Genomic DNA, 20,652 nt, shown 5'->3' on the forward strand with positions numbered 1-20,652 from the left:
CCAGTCCAATCGAGTCCAATCAAGTCCAGTCGAGTCGAGTTTAGTCAAGTTAAGTCAAGTCAAGTCCAGTCGAGTCGAGTTTAGTCCAGTCGAGTTGAGTCCCATCCAGTCGAGTCCAGTCCAGTCATATAGTACATAATAGACTAGACCAGAACAGAATAAAAAATCCCCTAAGTTAGTTCGTCATAATGCTTTACAAAGATTTACATATAAAATCACGTTTTTCTTTAAACTCTTTCTCTTCTTTACTTTCATAGAATTATCTTTGCCATTTTTTATATCGTCCAAAAACGTTTGAATTTCATTATCTATATCGCCGTTAGCAACTTTGTCTTTGTCCGTTTTTTATTCTTCACTCTCGTTGTTTTGATTTTATTATTTTTTATGTCCTTCAAAAAGTTTGTATTTTAGTGTCTATGTCGCCAAGAGTATCTTTGTCGGAGTCAAATGATTTTATACTGCCTCCAATTGAAAAACTATCTTCTGAAACAAAAAACCAACAAAAAAGTATTTTTTTAGGTTTTCATTTACACGTAATAACATCATGTCTTGTAAAATTTTTAATTCATCTTTCATTTATTTGTGGTTTAGTTATCAATAAATAGTGTAGTTCCATCTAGTTAATACATGAATACACTCACCGTCATTGTTAACCTCATCGAAGTGCATCTTTTTGTTTTGTTTTATTTTGTCACTTGTATTATGGCCTCAACCGTTGCACCAATGTTGATGAAATTTAGCAAGTTGTATAGTTTGCATCGATGATGGAGAAGATGGGATAAACCTATTCGGGATTCAACATTTAACCCCAACATAGATAAAAAATAGATACTTTTTTATTTTTATTAGTATATATTGCTAGCCACGCAATTTGAACGAGTGAACCAAAAACTCAGCTTATGTCCTAACCATTGAATTATAGCCTCTATACTTATAATACTGTAGCCACCAACTTGCATTGGAGCATCATGGTGAGCCTTTGCTCAAAACCAGTTTCTCCTATGAGAGGCGAGGCCTGCAGTGAAAAAAAAATACTCATCTCTTAGTGTCTAACATAGTTCGAAGACCATACAGCTCATAGGTATATGGGTGGATCTCTAAGTAAAAGTATTGGTCTTTTAGGTATTAGTGCTTTTAAAATGGATAACTATGTTAAGAAGTTATGTTTTCAATGAAAATTCGGCAGCCAACCAAAATGAGTTATTTTTCAGAACAAAAGTTAAAATCCTTGTTATAATTACGTTATTGCAAGAAAATCTCAATAAAATATCATTTCCATGATATTACAAAAACAAAATTACGAGACGTCACCTAAATTGATTCCTTGAATAACCTAAATACCATTATTATTTCTAGAAATTACTGAAGTTAGCTATATTTTTGACATGGTTTTACTCCTTAAAACTGATAGAAGTGATTGCTAACGAAGTCGCGGGCATGCGCCAGTTTCCTAATAAAATCATTAAAATATAATGAATACGACCACGCTCAAGCTACCAGGGACGCATAACTGAACAGTATTAAATAAAACAACGAAATAGTAATTTGTTTTAAATTATTAGGTATATATTGATTAATCGACTGCATTTTACATAAATAATATTCATAATAAATAAGCTAAAAACTAAATCCATTTTCAGGAACAAATTGCATTATCGCTATAGGGAATGTCGGCTGGGGGTCGGTGGCTTGGTTCACGTCGATCTTGGTCTTCTTACACAAGGGGTAACGCTTCGACTTCATATTCAAATGAACCTGTAAATGAGAATATTTTAGGTTCTATATAAATTCAACCAACAACTTGGGCACGCAAGGTTCAAAATCGCGCGTGACAGCGTATGGTACAGGCGTCATAAATACGTCTTAATTAGCCCATTATAAACGACTTGCCGCGTTCAACCGTGCTGCAAGTATTTTTCGAGCAAAAGTTTTATTTCCGAACTTTTAAGGTCGAAAACCCGATAACGTTTTTGATTTCGCAAAGTTTTTACCTACTAAGCAGAGGGCGCCTCTGTTGATGTATAGAACTCGCACATCCTGGAGCTTTCAAAGCAAAACTTTTTACCGTAATATTGTGTGGATATTTTCTAACGTTACAAAGTTTCTATTTTAATAACATAGTGTAGGTACTTAATGTGTTTGTACCGAATAATTACCTACGAAATAACTGAGTATAGGCATCATTCTATCGTTTCTAGATCGTTCCTTTTGATTGCAATATCCCAGTAAAACATATTTAAAAATTTAATGTATATTCACAAAAATATATCAAAATTTCAAAGAAAATGTGACTGCAATAATTTGAACGTTGGAAGCAAAAATAAACTTGCAGTGCAGTACACTAGACTACACAAAATAAAGGATTACGTAAACGATAAAAAAGCTTGGTTGTGAACAATTGCCCTATGCAGGGTGCTTCTTAAATATTTTCTAATGACAATGTGAGTGGTTGATAACAAAAAGAACACCCGCCTAAGTTTGTTGTGGGCTTCTTCTTAGACCAGGGTTCGTTTGGAACCCTCGTAGCTTTCGAGTAGCAGTCGAGTCCAGTCTAGTCCAGTCGAGTCCAGTCCAGTCCAGTCAAGTCCAGTTGATTCGAGTCCAGTCAAGTCGAGTCTCGTCCAGTCCAGTCAAGTCCAGTTGATTCGAGTCCAGTCAAGTCGAGTCTCGTCCAGTCGAGTCGAATCCAGTCGAGTCGAGTCCAGTCCAGTCGAGTCGAGTTAAGTCAAGATAAGTCCAGTCGAGTCGATTTAAGTCAAGTCAAGACCAGTCGAGTCGAGTCCTATCCAGTCGAGTCTAGTTTAGTCCAGTCGAGTCCGGTCCAATCCAGTCGAGTCCAGTCCAGTCAAGACGAGTCTAGTCCAGTCCAGTCGAGTCTAGTTTAGTCCAGTCGAGTCTAGTTTAGTCCAGTCCAGTCGAGTCTAGTTTAGTCCAGTCGAGTCTAGTTTAGTCCAGTCCAGTCGAGTCGAGTTTTTCCAGTCGAGTCCAGTCCAGTCGAGTCGAGTTTAGTCCAGTCGAGTCCAGTCCAGTCGAGTCGAGTCCAGTCGAGTCTAGTTTAGTCCAGTCGAGTCCAGCCGAGTCCAGTCCAGTCGAGTCGAGTTAAGTCAAGTCAAGTCTAAAACTAAAGCTACGAGGGTTCCAAACGCGTCCTGGTCTAAGATGAAGCCTACAACAAACTTAGCCGGGTTTCTTTTTAATATTACTGGGCTCCCGACGCTACTGAGTCAGTCTGCTCTGAGAGCGTAGTAAGTAACATCTAAGTGATCATCATCATCATCATCACATCAACCGATAGACGTCCACTGCTGGACATAGGTCTTCTGTAGGGCGTTCCAAGTTCCACGGTTCTGAGCCGCTTGGATCCAGCGGCTACCTGCGACGTGCTTAATGTCATCTGTTCACCTCGTTGGGGGCCGACCAACGCTGCGCATACCAGTTCGGGTTTTCCAGCACCTTGGTACCCCAACGTCCATCCTTTCACCGAACTATGTGCCCGGCCCATTGCCACTTCAGCTTCGCGATTCGTTGAGCTATTTCGGTAACTCTGGTTCTTCTACGAATCTCCACATTTATGATTCGATCGCGTAGAGATACTCCGAGCATAGCTGTCTCCATCGCCCGCTGAGTGACTCTGAGCCTTCTTATGAGGCCCATATCGGCCTCTAATTGATACTTTGGTGAAAAAAGTGATTAATGTCAATTATAGTAGCCTCAGCAACCTTTTTTTTATTTTACTACAGTTATTAATAGTTGAAGGAAGTTTTCAAAGGAAGAAAAAAAACTCACTTGTCTATGGTGTTTGTACAGGTTTGATTGCTGCGAGAATGTAGCGGGGCAATATTCGCACATAAACGGCCTTTCACCTGTGTGAGTGCGGATGTGCGACTCCAACTGTACTTTAGTCTGAAAAAAAAAGTAGTTTAACTTAACTCTTTATTATTTAAACTTAACTTAAACTTAAACGTTACCTAGCTTACCGAGGCTTAACACGATTATATATATATATATTATTCTCACCGGAAATCCTTTCCCGCAATGGTGGCATATCCGGTTGTTGGGCCGCCCCTTGTGTACTGTGCGAACGTGCTGTTCTAACCCCACTCGGTTCTTGGACGGCTAAAGCGTAAACAGGAAAAATCTTATATTTTAATGTAACAACAAAAGTTACATATATTATAATATGTAATAAATAACTGTTAGACTATTGAAAAACTACGCATTTTTGGGTGTATCGATCTTTGCCTCAATATCGGATGTTTAAAAAAGTAGTGTTTATATTCTCTTTGTACGGAGAGAATTTTCCCGCCAATGTCTATATTGCTTTTTAAAATACTTTTAAAAAACCCTGTTTTTTTAAAAATGTTTGTAAAGCCAAAAGTCATATTTTTTTTATTATAGAATTGCTTTAACTATTTGGTTTGGTTTGGCTTTGGTGATTTCGGTTTATCTTCATATTCCAAAGAGTAACCGAACCGAAAACTATAAATGATAGACTAACCTTATGACAGATCTGACACTGGAAAGTCCGGTATAAATGTTTCTCCTCTATATGGTCACGTAGTTTGGTTTTGTCCACGTAACGCTGGTTACAATGGTCGCAGATAAATCTGAACGTAAAATAAAGAGTAATTAAAAAAAAACAGGCAGTCATAGGCCGACAATTATTAAAAATGTGATCGATATCACAACACATTTCCCCCATCCAAAAATTTTACAAACACACAATTTTATATTTATACTAGCGGACCCCAGCGCCATCTGTCGGGCTAACTTGTGTTTTGTACACGTACACACACGCACGTACACACACGCACACACACACACACACTTATACACATAATAAAATGAATGTTGGTACACACACATGGTGAGGTACTGTACCTAATACACGGGATAACCTAGTTTCGGGGTCCTCAGTATTTATTTTTTAAATTTACTTTCAATCAAATAAAAACTATTATCATTAATATTATTAAATCATGTATAACCTAATGTAGTAACCTAAGGCTAGTTTTATCAATAACTAAAACACATGTGTTTCTATTTTTAGTTGTGCCAATAGAAATAAATAAACAAATATGCGTGAACACTCACTTGAGTTGATCATAGGTGACGTGCTTGAGACTGTTGCGGAGGTGGCGCTGTAAAGAACAAACAGACGAAAACCCGATATCGCAAGCTTCGCAGTACGCTTTGTTCGTTGATATCGTGTTAGTTTCCTGAAAAAATCAATAATTAAATAAATGATACGAAAAAAAAATACAATGGTAATTTTCTATAAATAGTTTAAACTTATTAGAAAACGTGTGTTTGTAACAAAGAGTGTATGACTCAACTGATTTTGAGAGTGGAGTGACTCGATACTCACGATAAATCAATTCAAGTTTTTATCAGTACTTGATTGATATTATTATGTATTGTAAAGTGTTCGTTCGTTCAAAGTATTCCTTTAACTTCACAACCAATACGCGTGACTGGCTGTTGATTATACGTCCACTTTTCAACATGTTGAAACAGAGTTAGTACTATATAACAACAAACACAAAAATCGAGTCAAATCACTATGTTTAAATTAATGTCCAAAATAGAAGAGCCATAGTTAACGTAATAGTAAACAATATATATCAAACTTAAACGAGCGCACAGTCAACTTTACAAGATGAGGAACGAAAAACTGCGCAGTGCGCGCGGGGACGCTTCAGTCATGTGCCGCTTGGTCAGATACATCATCTCAGACTCATTATTTAGAACCCATTTTGAGAACCAAGCTCATTCTTTGCAGTAAAGATAACTACACAATATTTAATTTCGATATTCAGTAAAAAAATGGTTACAGCTCTAGTATAAAAAAAAAAAAAGACTAAGAACGTAACTGTTTTCGGAACGTTTCGCAACAATTATAAATTGCATGCTACGATAAAGTAAGCGCAAAAAGAATACTCGCGATATATTCTTTCATATTATTTAACGTCGCAAAAAAATTTACGTATTTTTTAAAACACTGTATGTAATTGATTTTTATTTTATTGTTTCTTTCAGTTTCATTCCAAGTTACATTCTATGGTCTTGCACAAATGTCAAAACGGGCCTATTATATTTTTACGACTATAATCTTTTTATTTCACAACAAATAAGCCATTGACTGCCGATTGGCGCAGTGGGCAGCGACCCTGCTTTCTGAGTCAAGGGCCGTGGGTTCGATTCCCACAGCTGGAAAATGTTTGTGTGATGAACATAATTAATGTTTCAGCGTCTGGGTGTTTACCTATATATTATAAGTATTTATGTATATTATTCATAAAAAAATATTCATCAGTCATCTTAGTACCCATAACACAAGCTACGCTTACTTTGGGGCTAGATGGCGATGTGTGTATTGTCGTAGTATATTTATTTATTATTTATTTATTACTGACTGCAATCTCACCTGGTGCTAAGTAGTAATGCAGTGTAAGATGGAAAGCGGGCTAACTCCATGCCTCTAATCGTTTTCTACGCGACATCCTACTTACGCGCTAGGTCGCTAAATCGCAGTGAACAAAGTTTTACCACACCAGAAAAAATTCAGAAATTAAAAAATTGCCTGTGCTGGGAACCGAACCCGGGCCCACCTACTTGAAACCCTGCGCTGGGAGGTCGTCAAAAAGAGCTATCGGTGTTTAAATGAACAAAGAAAATTGTTTGTTTTGTTTTAAGTCTTTATTGCACACACACATCTTAATATATATAAATCTCCTGTCACGATGTTTGTCCGCGATGGACTCCTAAACTACTTAACCGATTTTAAATTAAATTGGCACACCGTGAGCAGTCTGGTCCAACTTAAGAGATAGGATAGCTTAGATCTTTAAGTAAAGTCACAATTTTATTTTATTGCAAATTATTTGTCTATAATTAATTTACAGTCACATGTTATATGTATATACAACTATACTCATTTAAGGCTTAGCGATACTGAATACTTTAAAAACAAAATCAACAGAAGTCGCGGGCAACAGCAGTCGGTCGTCAAAAAGATCTATGGGAGCTTAAATGAACAAAGTCTGGAAATTACTGTTTTAGCATTGATGTACCTACTCACCTCAGAGTTGTGCTTTTCTAAGTGTCTCTTCAGACTGGTCTTCCATCTGAACACTTTATCGCAGAGCGTACACGGGAACTGGTTTTGGGACTCGTGGACTGCCAGCCTGTGGTTCATAAGACCCGCGCGGTGGCTAAAGGTCTTATCACACTGCGGGCATTGTACGCGCGACTTGTGCATGTCGCAGTGATAGCGGTGTGTGTCTAGAGACCTGCAAAAGGTAAAAGTCAAAAATATCTTTATTCAAGTAGGCCCATAGGTGGCACTTTTGATGCGTACAATAGAATTACACTGTAGTGAGATACTTATAACTTAAAACTAAAGCAACGAGGGTTCCAAATGCGTCCTGGTCCACAGAAGAAGCCCACAACAAACTTCGCCGGGTGTGTTTTTTTGTTATCACCTCTCTCACAATGTCATTTAAAATTATTAGAAGAGCAACCTGGTTAGAGCAATAATTCACACCCAAGCTTTTTTTATCGATTACGTTTAATACAAACGTTGAACTTTTTAAGATCCTTCCCAAGATGTCAATTGGTAGTTTATTGTAGAATTGTATGCAATTTCTTTTAAACGAATTATGAATTTTATTTAACCTAGTATATTGCACTGTAAGTCTATTCTTACTTCTAATGTTTAAATTATTGCAGTCACATTTTTTCTTAAATTTAGAAATGTTTTTATGAACGTACATTCAATATAACAAAGGTGTCACACATTATTGGTTTTATGCGTGTGTTAGGAAATAGGGAATTATAGCACTTTATCTATGATAAACCCGATGATTATAATAAATATATCAACAAATCATAGTTTGTATACTCATTGATAGTGTATTGAAATTAGAATAATGGCCTTTAGTAGACTGTCAAAGAAAAATATAGGATCTATAGCGGGAGACGCGAGTTAGACAAGATCGATTGGCGGGAGAGGAAAAGTTAGCACGGATTTTAATTAATTAATTGAGAAAAGGAGATTAAGTAAAGTATTGTGGATAGAACGTTACAAATTGGGAATAGATAATTTATAATGGAAACGATATACTTAAGGAAATATTGTTGTGACGAAACAAGAGTCGTATGTATTGGTGATGGTGTTGAGATAAGTTGTTGGTACTATGTTGGTACCTGATGTGGCATCAGATAAGTATATCTCTTATATTCTTTGGGTTATTCAGGTATAATATATGGAGCCCTAGCATTATTTTATACAGATAGCGTATGTAGCAGAGGTTGCTCTATACAAACAACTTGTTCCAAAAGTCCTGATGTTATAAGTGATCATAGTAGTTATGTTTGACCTTTCTTATATGTCTTGTATCAAAGGGCTTAGCGTTATAACATATGACAATGTTGTAATTGTGTTTATAAGTTGTTTTAATTGATTGAATAAAAGAGCAACGGTAGAGTTTCTTGCCAGTGGTCTTCTCTGCCGAAGACAGCATTCCGAACTGGTAGTAGAGTCATTTAAAGGTAACAAGTAATATGAATTATAGAGAAGCTTAATATACAGTATTAGAGTTGGTCCAGTTGTTTTATTTCACTCTTTGGGAAGTCAGGTTTATAGAGTACAGACTCACACTGCTCTAAAGCAGGTTGGTGGGCTTTAAAGATGTCTTTTATTAAATGAATACTTTAATAGGAAGGAAGAATAATAGTCATGAGAATAAATGATTACTGCTAAGAAACTAGGTATTTAGCTTCAATAATACTGTTAATTAATGAAAGATCTAAGTGCCATCCTGCACATTGTGGCTATTATAGTGAATAAGTGAATACCTTGGCCTCCCATATTTATATTTTTTTAGCACGTGCGTGGCAAAATGGTAATAGCACAGAGGATGCCAGCTATTCATTATAAAGAGAGAGAAAGAAAGAAAAATCGTCTTTATTATTACTCATTAATGAAAAAAAGGTACCATTTGTATCATGAATTGTGTTTTAAAATAAAACTCCTCGCGCCTAAACATATAATAATAAATAAATAAATAATAATTAAACTACGACAATACACACATCGCCATCTAGTCCCAAAGTAAGCGTAGCTTGTGTTATGGGTACTAAGATAACTGATGAATATTTTTATGAATGCAATACACATAAATACTTACAATATATAGATAAAGACCCAGATACTGAAAAACATTGATGTTCATCACACAAATATTGTCCAGTTGTGGGAATCGAACCCACGGCCTTGGACTCAGAAAGCGGGGTCGCTGCCCACTGCGCCAATCGGCCGATGTGCCTACATGAATGAAGAATTTTAGAATTTTGTATTATATATTGCACTTAAATAAATATAATAAATAAATAAATATACTACGACGATACACACATCGCCATCTAGTCCCGAAGTAAGCGAAGCTTGTGTTATGAATACTAAGATAACTGAAGAATATTTTTATGAATGTAATACACATAAATATTTATAATATATAGACAAACACCCAGATACTGAAAAACATTCATGTTCATCACACAAACATTTTCCAGTTGTGGGAATCGAACCCACAGCCTTGGACTCAGAAAGCGGGGTCGCTGCCCACTGCGCCAATCGGCCGATGTGCCTACATGAATGAAGAATTTTAGAATTTTGAATTACATAATGCACTTACTTGGAAACTTTCCCGCACGATTTGCATTTGTACTTCTTGAGCGTTATCTGGTGTCGTGTGTGAAGATGCTGCTGTATGGATTTGATGTCGGTCGACCGTTTGTGACAGATCGCACATTCGTATCTGTGGCGGAGGCGAACGTTTTTTTTTTAAATATTTTATCGTGAGGATATTTTTGCGTGTCAAAATTGGAAGTTTTTAAGTATTATGAGCTTATGTTTTTTTTTTTTTTTTTTCGTATAATTTTCGCTCGGTATGTACTTATTCCTAAGCAATTGCGGTTAATGTTATCGTATATGTATAACTAAGTTGTGGAAACATCATTGGTTTATTTGATATAAAAATACGGCGTTACTTTATTGTGTAACTAGCGTACCCAGCCCGCTTCGCCGGGCTAGATTTTGCTTTATTTTATTTAAACAATGAACTTACATCATTAAATTTTTAATTTAATTTCTCTTAATATATTAAATCATTTATTTCTCTCCGTATTCATTATCTTCTATTCTCTTCTCGAGCGGTTACGATCATTATCTACACCCATGTACACCCAACAGTAGAATATTGTCATAGTAAATAAAAGCTGTATTTGACAGTTCAAAAATAGGAGTGCTCCGATCGTCACCAAACCTTACAGGATTACTCGCCAGGTCAATCCGGAGATTCCCTGAAAGTTTCATTGAAATCGGTCCAGCCGTTTCGGAGCCTATAGGGAACATACCCACACTTTCTCTTTTATATATATAGATTGATAGATAGTACTGTTTGTTTACCTTGAAAAGCTGATAATAAATAAATACAACGTGTTAATGAAACCGAAATAATACTGCACAGGCTTTAGAGGTACATTACGTACTGTCTCTGGACTTATCTGTGAAACCGAAAACATATTAGTTTTTGAGTAGGTAAACCACTGCCATAGTTTTTACTGAAAGAAATCATGAGATACAGACCTAACATCACGTGAAAAATTAAAATCACTCATGTCACTTATTCAATCTATTGTAAACGTACCCGTCGCGTGGTACTATCCTACTATGCGCATATTGGTCTTCTAAGATTTCAGAACTTTGATGACTGAAACCCGACTTCACGATAAAAAAAAAAAAATTTATGCATTTTAAATTTCTAAAATTGATAATTCCTCCAAGTGTAGGTAAAAACACTAATAAAAATTATAAAAAATATAAAAAAGCAATGTGTCGTCTCTTGTTTCAAAAAAAAAAGTAGATCGAAACTGCAACGTTTCCTACTAGATGACGCTACAGTCGCTATAAGACTGATGTGAAAGGCATATACTAATTTCGGCATCGACGGTAGGAGAGCCGTAATAAAAGGTTGAACCAAAAACTCTTCTTGATAGAAGGTATCACTGAAGGTATCAGGTATCCCTACTAACATTATAAATGTGATTGTAAGTTTGTTTGTTACGCTTTCACGCGAAAACTACTGAACCGATCTTCACGAAACTTTTGATACATATTGTTGGAGGTATTAAAAATAATATAGTATACTTTTCAATGAAAAAAAAATTACGGAAGATAAAAAAATGTTTATGAAAAAATCTCAATATCTCAAATATGACTATAGGTGTGACTATGTAGCAGTACGCTGCCTCCCAAAATTACGCGGGCGAGGCCGCAGGGCACATGTAGTAATTTATAACTATTTAAACATTAAACAGGATACGAACTCGGCCCTCCGAAAGTGAAGTCGAGCCTACCCAATGCGCTATCACCGCACCGTGGTATATATATAAACCTTAAGATTAAAAGCTGACCTTTTCATATGTCTCTTGTAGTGTGCAGTGAACGCGTCCACAGACGTCACTACGGTCTGACATATCGAGCATATGTAATCACCAGTCACCTGATGGGAATAAAAAAAAAATAGCTCAAGAGTTTTACAGTAATACCTAATTGACGGATCAAGCAAATCGCCCAGCTGATGGTCAGTGACGTGCACTTCATATAAGCACAAATGCACTGCCTACCCTAATAACACGTCCCACAAAAAGGCGCTCTATGTCCATCAACCTGAGAGCTCATTCAGCAATTATTGTATGCAGTGTATTGTGTCCAAAAACAGTGAAACGCGTAATGTTGGTAGCTCACAAACTTTTCCCAATTTCTCCATTTTATGGTGAACTTTTAAACATTAGAGGTAAAATAATTACTGTCACATGCTAAATGGTATGAATTGACTAACCGTTTGTTCGAGAAACACAACTAAAGTGGAGTGGTTTTTGATGCTTCAATATTAGTCGTGTACACGGCTTCTGTACGTTCCTAATTCTATGGTGTTAGGCCTCACGTGGCCATAATTACGTACCTATGAAGACTATTGATCTTTTCAAACGATCACCAATAGCGCTGGCTGTGGATTTTGAGCCTTGAAACATATGTGACAAGGTTCATTTCCCTCTGAACTATAAGTTCTGTAGAAAGAGTGTTTGAACACTTTTGTTTCGCTGAAGTTAATGACTGGAACTGTTATGGACACGAGAACTGTCCTGCGCAATGGAGAGTGCTGTGGACTTAGGTCGTGGATTCGATTCCCGGTTTTAGATATTTATAATTTTCTCTGGTCCGAGTCGTGTCGCCAAGCGATTTCGCGTTCCATAACGACTCCGTGTAGAAACCTTAGAGGTATTTTTTAATATAACAGTCATACCTGTATAAGATGACTCCGCTAGCATTTTCGACTGCACAGCAATTAACATCAAGTGAGATTGCAGACAAGGGCTAGCTTATTGTGGAATGCAAAAAAAACACTGCTACCGCACCGCAGCTCTCACACTTGCTACAGGGTGTTTCTTAATACACCTATTTTTTTTATTCAGAAAATCTATTTACTTTTGAACTGAAAACTGTGGCGTAGGGCTAAAAACTTCATGATCTTTGACCGCGCTAAGTCTAAGCAATTTAAACCTACCTTATGCTTCTTTAATTGGTGCGTTTGCAGAGACGTTGCGCAGTTGAAGACAAGCAAACATGACGCACACTTGTACTGCGCCTGCAAATAGCTCTCTCTCCGCGCGAGCGCGGACCTCTCTGTCTGCATCTCATCATAGGAGAGATCTACGGTGAGTATGTTTTCATGTTTTGACATCTGGAAAATGGCGGACAGTGTTAAGGCTGCTTTCATCACATCATCGTCAAAATTGATATAATTTGGAATCGACCAACTACAGGGCACGAGTCTCCTCCAACAATGAGGGTTTAACCTGTACTGCCGTCCTAAAGCTAAAGTGTCGTTAACTACAAAAATCAAGTTACAATCGAAAAAGTAGCTAATATGAGAATGTAGATATAACAGAGCACTTTCGAATAACTATATTTGGAAGTTTCTAGAATAAATACTTAATAATTAAAGTAGGAGAGTTTTAGCTTTTTAGTGTAGTATTTTTTCTAGTAACGGCGTGTATGTACATAATTTAAATATCTTTAGGTTACCCTTCAAGACGTTTTTGGATTGGATTGCGTTTAATTATTTTAGCTTATTATGAAACATTCCAAATATTTAAAAATATCTTGATTAAAATGACTCTAAAAGACTTAAATGACAGTAAAGGTTAGGTGATGATGGTTTGACCCAGTCATTCCGGGAATTGACCACACTTTAATATCAAAGTTATTATAAAAACAATAGTCCCCAAGTCCCAGTCCAGTCCAGTCCAGTCAAGTCGAGTTTAGTCCAGCCCAATCCAGTCGAGTCGAGTCCAGTTAAGTCAAGTCAAGTCCAGTCCAGTCAAGTCGAGTTTAGTCCAGTCGAGTCCAGCCGAGTCCAGTCGAGTCCAGTCTTGTCAAGTTTAGTCCAGTCGAGTCGAGTCCAGTACAGTCCAGTCGAGTGGAGTCAAGTCCAGTCGAGTCTAGTCCAGTCCAGTCCAGTCGAGTGGAGTCAAGTCCAGTCCAGTCCAGCCCAGTCCAGTCAAGTCGAGTCCCGTCCAGTCGAGTCGATGCTAGTCCTGTCGAGTCGAGTTTAGTCCAGTCGAGTCGAGTCCAGTCGAGACCAGTCGAGTCGAGTCCAGTTAAGTCGAATTTAGTCCAGTCGAGTCGAGTCCAGTCCAGTCCAGTCGAGTCGAGTTTAGTCCAGCCGAGCCCAGTCCAGTCGAGTCGAATCGAGTTAAGTCAAGTCGAGTCTAGTTTAGTCCAGTCGAGTCGAGTCCAGTCCAGTCCAGTCATATAGTAAATAATAGACTAGACCAGAACAATAAAAAATCCCCCAAGTTAATTCGTAATAATGCTTTACAAAGGTTTACATATAAAATCACCTTTTTCTCTGAACTCTTTCTCTTCTTTACTTTCATAGAATTATCTTTGCCATTTTTTATATCGTCCAAAAACGTTTGAATTTCATTATCTATATCGCCGTTGGCACCTTTGTCTGTGTCTTTTTTTTTTTTCTTCACTCTCGTTGTTTTGTCTTTATTATTTTTTATGTCCTCCAAAAAAGTTTGTATTTTACTGTCTATGTCGCCAAGAGTATCTTTGTCGGAGTCAAATGATTTTATACTGCCTCCATTTGAAAAACTATCTTCTGAAACAAAAAACCAACAGAAAAATTGCTTTATATACAACTGGGTAGTACAATTTCATTATTTATTATTGTTTTTACCTACACTCGAAGGAATCATCAATTTTATACATTTAAAATGCATATAAATATTTTCGGAACCGAAAGGACTTGAACCTGCGACTCTCTGGCAATTAACATCACAAAACATTTTCCACATGTGGGAACCGAACCCACGGCCTTGGACCCAGAAAGCAGGGTCGCTACCCACTGCGCCAATCGGCCGTCAACAAGCGATGCTTGCCGGGGGAAGTAAGCAAAAGCTTTTATAATACTAATATTTGAAGACGTAAAGTAAATGCATGCACGACATACTTGTGCATATATGAAGTACACGCTACGTTTTTAACAAATAGTGTGTAGTCGGTGGCCAAATAGTCCATTAAACTCAAACAAAGTAGATGGTTTTAGGCAGTCACAATTGCCACTATGGTGGCCACCGACTACGCCTTTATTTATATAATAACTTTGATATTAAATTAAGATTTCAAAAGTTTTATATGTACCCACTTGTTTTAAGCTTTTGTGTAGTTATAGATTTTGATTTAATATCTCAGTCATCGTGTTTCAACTTTTAATCTTTTATTTTACCAATAAATACTTTTCATACTTAACTTCTAATAGGAACCTATGTTAAATATCAGACCGGGTATCAAAATATAATATACATCGTGTTACAGAATTACGAAATACTATTGAAGGATGCAAAAGAATATTTCATAAGGAATCATCCTATAAAAATATAAATTTGCATATTTATTTTTCCATACAAACGAATAAAAACATTCTAAGGGTTTACTTATGACAACCCTATTTATGATAAAAGACCGACACGCGCATAGTACCTACGCTACGCGACGCGTGACCTAATAAAGTGACAGGAGTCACATTATTTTAATTTTGCATTAGAAGGTATGGCTGTATCTGAATTTCTTTCAGTAAAAATTATGGCAGTGGTTTACTCAAATACTGCCATATCAGTTTCAAAGATAATTCTCTTAACTCTAAAGCCTGTGTGAAGTATTTTTTAGGTTTTCATTTACACGTAATAATATCATGTCTTGTATAATGTTTAATTCATCTTTCATTTATTTGTGTTTTAGTTATCAATAAATAGTGTAGTTCCATCTAGTTTGTGTAAAAAACCCTGCGTTACTAATAAGATGTAAAAATAAATGAATACACTCACCGTCATTGTCAACCTCCGCTTTGACGTCAACGCCAATTTTGACACGAGTCTCAAGGTCGACCTCCACTTTGATGAAGTCTGTTTGACTGTTCTCATTCCCGGCCGTGGATTCGACGTTTTTTTTTAATATACGTTTTGAGCGGGAAGATTTTCTACGAGTTTTTAAGGTGTTCTGCAAAATATCATACTACTTGGGTGCATCTTTTTGTTTTTTTTATTTTGTCATTTGTATTATGGCCTCGACCATTGCACGAATGTTGTTATTCAATTATATAGTTTGCATCAATGATGGAGAAGATGGGATACTTTCAATCATTAGCCAGAAGAAAGACATAGGATACTTTTTATCACCAAGGAACCTTTCCCGTGGGATTTAAAATAATAAAGGTTGTAGCCTTTTTATGGCTTAGAATGAATAGATGGGATAGTTTTAATCTCTGAGAAATTAATGATTGCTGAGGATCTAAAATAATAAAAACAAATATCGGATTAGGTCGCGTTGCTTTTACTGTATATGGAGTATCGCAAGGTAGCCTACTAGGCCTTTAATTTTTTCTAATCTACACCAATGACTTACCAGATATCAGAGTAAATGGCCGTGAAAGTATCATAAGCAAACATCTTAAATTATAACGTTTTCTGATGAAACTACGATGATAATTAATAATAATAATCATTTATTCAAGCAAGAGAATTGATGGTTACAGTGATTTGAATGCCCTAGACTATACTGCAGAGAGAACTGCAGTAAAAAAACCTGTGTGTTCTTTGTAAGGATAATAACGAATTAGCTCAGTGCATTTTTACTGTGCAGTGTACATTTTTACAAACAAACAATAAAACTAACTAACAAAATCAAATAATTGAGAAATCAATGATTCTTTTTTTTAGTTTGGAGTTATATTGACAGGCAATTTCCTTCGGCCCTCACGCTAAAGTAGGTCTTACCTTCTTTTTCCTCCGGTCTCTTTTAACATCACACATCACGGTTTGTATGTCTTCAACTGGACCTTTGCCCAAGCAATCAGTTTGATAACTTATTATTTGCTTCTCCTGATCTGAAATAAATAAATTCTTGTAGAGGCGTATGCGCTGATAGCCTAATGGTTAGGACTTCGGCTTCACTTTCAGGGAGCTGAGTTAGAATCTCGGCACACACGTCTAAGTTATGTGGTTTTTAACTTTAGCAATTATAAAATAATAAATATAAAATATCACTTGCTTTAACTGTAAAGGAAAAACATTGTGAAGAAACCTTCATGCCTGAGGGTTCTTCATAACGTTCTATATGAAGAGTGAACTCTAGGTAACCATACTTAGCCAGCGCAGTAAACAAATGCTTAAACCATCCTTATTCTGAGGAGACACGCCCTGGAGAAAGCCGGTAATAGTTTGAGGGTAATCACTCAATATTTGCATAAGATGGTAAGACCTCCAACTATGGAAGCAAATTTGAAGACATATTCATATAAAAACTCAATAGATTTACCCTCAAGTTTGACATTGAGACCATCTTCACATGGTGTGATGATAACTACATCGTTATTATGTACTTTCAACCGCGGCGGCCTGGATATTGCCAGTAAGGAGTTATCGTGTATGCTCTGAAACAATACATCGGTATATAACTAGCCATTCAACATCAATTTTGTCCAAAATCCCTCAAGTCATATTGCCAGTGATGACTCGTAGATTTACACATAGTACATGCAGGATGTGTTCCTTGCATAACCTGGGATGTTTTGTTATGTTCATAGGTGATAGTTTTCCACTTAACATCATATAAAAAAAACACAAGCTGGTTTATATGGTTAATAAATGGCACAGTACATACAGTACTTCACACAAAACCAAACTTGGGCTAGGTTAGGACAGGGTCAGAAGCTGTTCCAGTGTTAAGTAGCACTTGACTTTGTTGAGGATGCTAAGTTTTTTTGCCAGGAGTTTTAGCCTTGGATTTTGTTTAATCATACACAAACACAACCTGTTCTAAGGAGAAACCCACAAAAAACTTTACCAAAGTTGAGCTTACATAAGTTTTCAACCTACCTCAGCATAAGTCAGCAGGATCCTATAGCAGTCTTTGACTTGTTCTTTGAAAGACAGCACTTTACGAAGCATGGCGTCGCATTCCCAGCAAACTCTGGGTCCAATATTCATGTTGCTTAGCTGTAACAGTTCCAATATTAGTTCATTAGATTAGTGGTTGGAATTTTCAACTAAGACATAACTACAGTAGGGGGTTCGCTTCTAGGTTCTAGGCAGCAAACTCTTACTTTCAATAAATTTGAAAATCACTGTAAATAGAAGCAGTGATAGCCCAGTGGGTAGAACTTAAACTTCACTTACGAGGGATTGAGTTGATATCCCAGTATGCACCTCTAATTTTTCTAAATTATGTGAGTTTTTAGCAATAAATATATTACTTGCCTCACAATGTTTTCCTTCACCGTTGAAGTTTGAAAAAGGTGAAGGAAAACATCATGAGGAAACGAGAACTGAGAGTTCTCCATAATGTTCTCTAAGGTGTACGGAGTCCACCAATCCGCACTGGGCGAGCATGGTGGACTACAACTATTGAAATTTGAATTTGAATTTGAACCCCATCTCAAAGTGGAAGGAGACCTGTGCCTTGTGGTGGGCCGATAATATGAATATGATGATGAGGCTTAATCCCTACACAGGTTGATGGACCCAGCCAGCCAGATGGCAGCATGTTTCAACTTGTTCCTTGAAAACCCTGCAAAGTGCTGCTATGTTTATAGGTGGCGGTGGTTTGACGGCCGAGTGGCGCAGTGGGCAGCGACCCTGCTTTCTGAGTCCAAGGTCGTGAGTTCGATTCCCACGACTGAAAAATGTTTGTGTGATGAACATGAATGTTTTTCAGTGTCTGGGTGTTTATCTGTATATTATAAGTATTTATGTGTATTGTATTCATAAAAAAATATTCATCAGCTATCTTAGTACCCATAACACAAGCTACGCTTACTTTGGGGCTAAATGGCGATGTGTGTATTGTCGTAGTATATTTAAAAAAAAAAAAAAAAGATGGGCCATCTGGGTCAATTATTGCTATTTAAAAAAAAAAATGTTAGCTTACAGGTATTTCTTCCAGGGCGTCCAAGTAGAATTTTTTGTGCTGCTCATCGGCAATCTCCCGTATATTTCTACCGACACTTAAACAAGCCATACACAGTAAATTGTTCATAATGCCCTCCTTGTTTTCCATTTTTTACGGTTTTTCAGTATTGTCTCAACAGAACCTTGGAACAACAGGTTCTTCTTCTACGGCTCTTCATTAAAAATCTTAAGAGAGGATCCTAACACTACGTGTAAGCGACTTATCATTTTCATTCACAAAAAAACACTTATAATGAAATCTTAGCTGAAAATTAAACAAATAAACACAAACAGCAGACAGGGACATAAACAAATAAACGCACAGAAGCCACAGATTACCTGTGACCTGCAGTTCTATTTTTAACCTATGTAATAATGTCATAGACTATATCTTTATTATCCTCTTTGATGTCTCGATAACTGTCTACCTAACGCCGAAGAAGATATAAACACTAACAACATATCTCTGTGTCCTGTGACCCGTCTCGCCGTTGCACAGTGTATCTTGTAGTTAGGTGGACAATATTCATGTTATATTCGTGCAAGATTCATGATACTTACTTGCATGGTTTATAGATATTTGGTAATGTGTGGTCTCAGGAAAATCAAAGAAGAGTTTTAACGAAGAATAAGAGCTGGCTGGACGGTGAGGACAAACAATTTAGAGTATGTTTTATTAAAACATAGACTAATTCTTCAGCGTCCAAGGAGTGGTACTCCTAGATAATACTTTAAGAACTCGTATTTTAAGGCTTTTTTTGGGAAAGCTGAATTAGATATTACTTATCAAGCAATTTAATTCAATTTTGAGGACCTTGTCTTCTGGGTACAAGTTAAATTTAGTTAATTTAGTCTTGAAACCAGAAGACATTACCTTAGTCTCTATTCGTGGTACCTACTATGTGCCTGCTACTGTTCACAAAATTCTTATTCAAAGCTACACTGCTTCCCATTGGGAAGCTTTCGGAAGATGCTGCACGAAACAAAGAGGCGCAGGTTTCGGAAGCATAACACATTGTCTATGTTGATTGTCACGTCCGATCCTTTGCCTATAGTAGCCTCAGGTGATTCCCATGAAAAAAATTAGTGCCGAGGTGTTAAAACTGATTATAGCTCCTTGCTCCTAGTATAGTCACGACAAGAAACAACTCAATATAGTGACCTACTGTCACAAGAAGATAACAATTACACTGTGAAGGATTCATCAGATGATTATAATGATAGGTTATTTTGTTTTTTACTTTTTGATTGTTCTTTTATTAATTTATAAAATTCTAAGTGTATTTTTTCTTTTATTATTTTAAATTTTATTTATATCTCTTTTTTTTTATAAAATATTATATTAAAAAAAAAACTGGTTTTATTTCTAAATTTTGAAATAAAAAATTACTATATTGTCTTATTGTAACTTAGTCTACTCAGTACTATCCAAATAGACAAAAAAAATTTTGTACACCTAGTTTGTTCTACACGATTCACTGTTCGCTTATTCCAACGTACGTACCGGGACTGTATTATATAGGTTAAAAACCTATTTCCGGGGACTACCTATGTCCCCTGTTCCTTATCTTTCGTAATTTTGTAACCCTGCGGGAGTCGTCAGTTTTCTTGGATAAGAAAACGACAGAATATTTATGTCTATACCTTCTTTTATTGTAACTAGATACTTAAAACTACCTCGTAAAGTAATTAGAATGTTTAATGATGATGGATCATGAGGAGTGGAAGCCAAAAGTTTAAGGCCCCTTACAAAAATTTGTTAGCCGGTTGTAAATAAAAAAAAAGAAATAATAAAAAACTACATTTCGTATAATTTATTAAAGAATTTACAACAGCTGCTTACAAAACTAGATGAATTAATTCATTAATGTGCTTAAATAATTTAACTATGGTATATAATATTTATAAACCTACATTTTTTATCGCCTTAGGAATACTTAAAGTAAAACTCATCAAACAACTATAAACAATGACAAGGACTGTTAATCAACTCCTTCATTTAAATAAAACCGCATTTAAATCAGTCTTTACATGATATTACTCGTACGATGAAGAATTAGCCTATCCACA

At 36.4% G+C, this 20,652-nt stretch overlaps 1 protein-coding gene across 3 annotated transcripts; it reads right to left on the minus strand.

The window, feature by feature from the left end:
* Positions 1 to 1,567: 1,567 nt before the first annotated feature.
* LOC120635842 (zinc finger protein 572-like) lies at positions 1,568 to 18,878 on the minus strand. Of its 3 annotated transcripts, none has more exons than XM_039907028.1 (15): positions 18,563 to 18,878; positions 17,512 to 17,631; positions 16,952 to 17,066; positions 16,411 to 16,520; positions 15,463 to 15,634; positions 13,972 to 14,234; positions 12,633 to 12,809; positions 11,479 to 11,567; positions 9,699 to 9,821; positions 7,082 to 7,292; positions 5,095 to 5,219; positions 4,499 to 4,607; positions 4,018 to 4,116; positions 3,787 to 3,903; positions 1,568 to 1,755 (listed from the first exon to the last, which is right to left on the minus strand). In XM_039907028.1, exons 1-15 carry the CDS (start codon positions 18,689 to 18,691, stop codon positions 1,618 to 1,620), a joined length of 2,097 nt encoding a protein of 698 aa, XP_039762962.1. In that variant the 5' UTR covers positions 18,692 to 18,878; the 3' UTR covers positions 1,568 to 1,617. The 3 variants fall into 3 exon arrangements, with proteins under 3 accessions (XP_039762962.1, XP_039762961.1, XP_039762963.1); XM_039907027.1 differs by having other exon boundaries at positions 13,972 to 14,237; XM_039907029.1 differs by lacking the exon at positions 4,018 to 4,116 and having other exon boundaries at positions 13,972 to 14,237.
* Between the last annotated feature and the right edge of the window lie 1,774 nt (positions 18,879 to 20,652).

The sequence above is a fragment of the Pararge aegeria genome, chromosome 27, assembly GCF_905163445.1.
Source record: "Pararge aegeria chromosome 27, ilParAegt1.1, whole genome shotgun sequence".
NCBI lineage: Eukaryota > Metazoa > Arthropoda > Insecta > Lepidoptera > Nymphalidae > Pararge > Pararge aegeria.